Source organism: Mastacembelus armatus, chromosome 8 (assembly GCF_900324485.2).
Source record: "Mastacembelus armatus chromosome 8, fMasArm1.2, whole genome shotgun sequence".
NCBI lineage: Eukaryota > Metazoa > Chordata > Actinopteri > Synbranchiformes > Mastacembelidae > Mastacembelus > Mastacembelus armatus.
This window is the reverse complement of record NC_046640.1, coordinates 11902197-11905625: the sequence shown is the minus strand read 5'-3', so window position 1 is coordinate 11905625 and position 3429 is coordinate 11902197. Positions and strand designations below refer to the sequence as shown.

At 43.3% G+C, this 3429-nt stretch overlaps 1 protein-coding gene across 1 annotated transcript; it reads left to right on the top strand.

The window, feature by feature from the left end:
- Nucleotides 1-798: 798 nt before the first annotated feature.
- elfn1a (extracellular leucine-rich repeat and fibronectin type III domain containing 1a) lies at nt 799-3171 on the top strand. The gene has a single exon (XM_026325683.1). It carries the CDS (start codon nt 799-801, stop codon nt 3169-3171), a length of 2373 nt encoding a protein of 790 aa, XP_026181468.1.
- Nucleotides 3172-3429: the final 258 nt, after the last annotated feature.

Here is a 3429-nt window from a genome sequence, read left to right as displayed (position 1 = left end):
CATTTAGTTATTACACTTTTTCTTTCTTTTGTTAGATTTCAATGCACAGCTGAGTAAGATTTTTATTTATGCATGAGGTTTTCAGAAGATCCCAAAGTGTCATTTCACATGGTTTTGTATAAGTGATTTAATGCAGCTTCTTAACATTGGCTTCCCCAGTTGCATCTGACAGTCCTCAGGTTAATGGTGTGAAAACAGGGACCTTGCTTTTCCCAACCTGTCAAGTGGTAATTGGCCAATGGTTCCTTTAATAGCAGTCTGCCACAGGGACTGCAAACACCTCCTAAATAGTGTATAAAAAAATTGGTGGGGCATGAACAAGGAGAGCTTGTGATAAACATGAATCTTAGGCTTGGAGTGCAACATTTTAATCAACACATATGCTATATAAGTACATATCTAACCCTGATAAAATGTAATTAATGTCAACATTGTATTCTTGTCTTTATATTGCAGGCTATTCCTCCATGAGAAACAGGAAGGAAGACAGTGACAGAAATAACAAGATGAGACCATTTAATGAAGGAGACAAGCACAAGCCAACCTAAGGTGATGAATTTCCTTTAAGCATCGCCATAAGTTCACTGCAAGCAAACCTCAACGAAAGAAACTCTCTGTAAAGGCAGATTCTCTGCATTTTTCCGTTTGGTGCACGAGGGCGTTACCATCCATCAATGAAGAAGAGGCAAATAAAAAGATTGCTTCTGGGCCTGAGAACAGCTGATTTAACAACAGGACAGTCTCAGCTGTACTGAAACCACAGCGGTATCACACTTTTCTAATTTTTTGGTCCTGCACATGACTCTCAGAGGAGCACCAATGGCCTGCAGCTTAGGCATGGTGATGAGTGCCTTGTTTTGGTCTGTAGCCATTGTCTATTTGACTCATATTGGCCGAGTGAGTGGCGACTGCTGGTTAATTGAAGGTGAAAAGGGCTTTGTCTGGCTTGCAATTTGTAGCCAAAACCAACCACCTTATGAGGCCATCCCACAGCATATCAACAGCACGATTGTGGACCTTCGTTTAAATGAAAACAAAATCAAAAGTATCCATTATTCTTCCCTTAGTCGCTTTGCCAACCTGACCTACCTGAACCTGACAAAGAATGAAATCTCCTACATAGAGGATGGGGCCTTTTCTGCTCAGTTTAACTTACAAGTCCTTCAAATGGGCTTCAACAAGTTGCGGAACCTGACAGAGGGGATCCTCAGGGGTTTAGGAAAGCTGCAGTACCTCTACCTCCAGGCAAACCTGATTGAGACTGTGACACCCAATGCCTTTTGGGAATGCCCCAACATAGAGAATATTGACCTCTCCATGAACCGAATCCAGCAGTTAGATGGGTCCACGTTTACCAGTTTGACTAAACTGACCACTTGCGAGCTGTACACCAACCCTTTTAACTGCTCATGTGAATTACTTGGTTTTGTCAAATGGCTCTCAATTTTTCCGAACAGGACAAATGAACGGATGGTCTGTGACTCCCCACCTGGAGTCTCTGGTTACAGTTTACTGAGCCAGAATCCGAACAATCCAACATATCGAAATGCTCTTCACATGCTGACCACTGTGTGTACTGATGACTACGTGACACCATTTATTCCTGTGCCCACCGAGTCCATGACACCTGTACCTGATTCGACACTTTGTGGGCTGGACGATTGTCCCTCTGGTACAGAACCAGAAGACATTACCATCAGCACAACCTACAATAATGTGGAAGTAAACCCTCTGATGAAACTGAAGCAAGTATCAAACACAGGTGCCACCATCACAGTTCAGATTCCCCATCCCTACAAAAAGATGTACATCCTCGTTCTGTACAACAACAGCTTTTTCACAGATATTCAAAACCTGAAAGATATAAAGGAGGATATTGAACTCAAAAACCTTAAACCCCACACTAATTACACCTACTGTGTTGCTTCAATACGCAACTCTCTTAGACGCAATCACACTTGTCTCACAATTACTACTGGCCCTTGGAATGGAAAGGACAATGTTATAAACACTGCAACTGCTACTCACTACATAATGACAATTTTAGGCTGCCTCTTCAGCATGGTCATTTTTCTGGGGGCCGTCTACTATTGCTTGCGAAGAAAACGTCAGCAAGATGAAAAGCACAAAAAATCAGGTAGCCTGAAGAAAAATATAATGGAACTGAAATATGGGCAAGAACTGGAAGGGGGGACAATATCTCGAATGTCACAGAAGCAGTTGTTGGCCAGGGAGAGTATGGCGAGTATGCCATACTTACCATCTGCTGGTGAAATGGAGCAGTACAAATTTCAAGAGATAAGCGATACTCCTAAAATGATGAAGGGAAATTACATGGAGGTGCGAAGTGTGGACCACCATGAACGTAGGGAGTGTGACATGGGAATGGCTGGGAATAGCCAGGGGTCGGTGGCAGAGATTTCCACCATTGCAAAAGAGGTGGATAAAGTCAATCAGATAATTAACAACTGTATAGATGCTCTAAAGTCAGAATCCACCTCTTTTCAAGGGGTGAAATCTGGAGCAGTGTCTACAGCAGAGCCTCAGCTTGTACTAATATCAGAACACCCTCAGAGTAAATCTGGCCTTCTGTCCCCAGTGTACAAGGACAGCTACCATCATTCTCTACAGAGGCATCGGTCCTCTGACGCCTCGCCAAAGAGGCCCAGCACTGCCACAGGAGGGCCCATGCGAAGTCCCAGGCCTTATCGTTCTGACTCCAAGTACATAGAGAAAACCTCCCCAACAGGAGAGACCATTCTCACTGTAACACCTGCTTCTGCCATCCTGAGGGCTGAGGCAGAGAAGATTCGCCAGTACAGTGACCACCGGCACTCGTATCCAGACGCTCAGATAGAGGAGCTTGAAGGACCCGACAGCCACAAGTCCTCCATGTTGGAGCCTCTAACTCACTCCCGCTCCAGAGACTTAGCTTATTCCCAGTTGTCATCGCAGTATCACAATCTAAGCTACACCTCCAGTCCTGAATACTACTGCAAACCTTCACACAGCATCTGGGAGCGGTTCAAACTCCACCGGAAACGGCACAAAGATGAGGAGTACATGGCTGCGGGCCATGCACTGCGTAAGAAAGTCCAGTTTGCAAAGGACGAGGACCTGCATGATATTCTAGACTACTGGAAAGGTGTATCTGCCCAACATAAATCATAACTTCTTTAGGTGTTTTTAAAATGAACCATACATTGCAGAAATGACACAAGATCCTCATCTGATTGTTGAATAAATGGAAACCTCCATATTATAATCAACCACTCGTGTATTGCATTCTCTTTTGACTGTGAGGAAAATGGGGTAAACATTCTTTAAATTTGTCATATTATGTAAAGCATTCATCGGGAAAACTTTTATCTATTAAAGAGAAAATATATTGCAAATTAATAATATATATGTTACAATGGATTTTAGGTT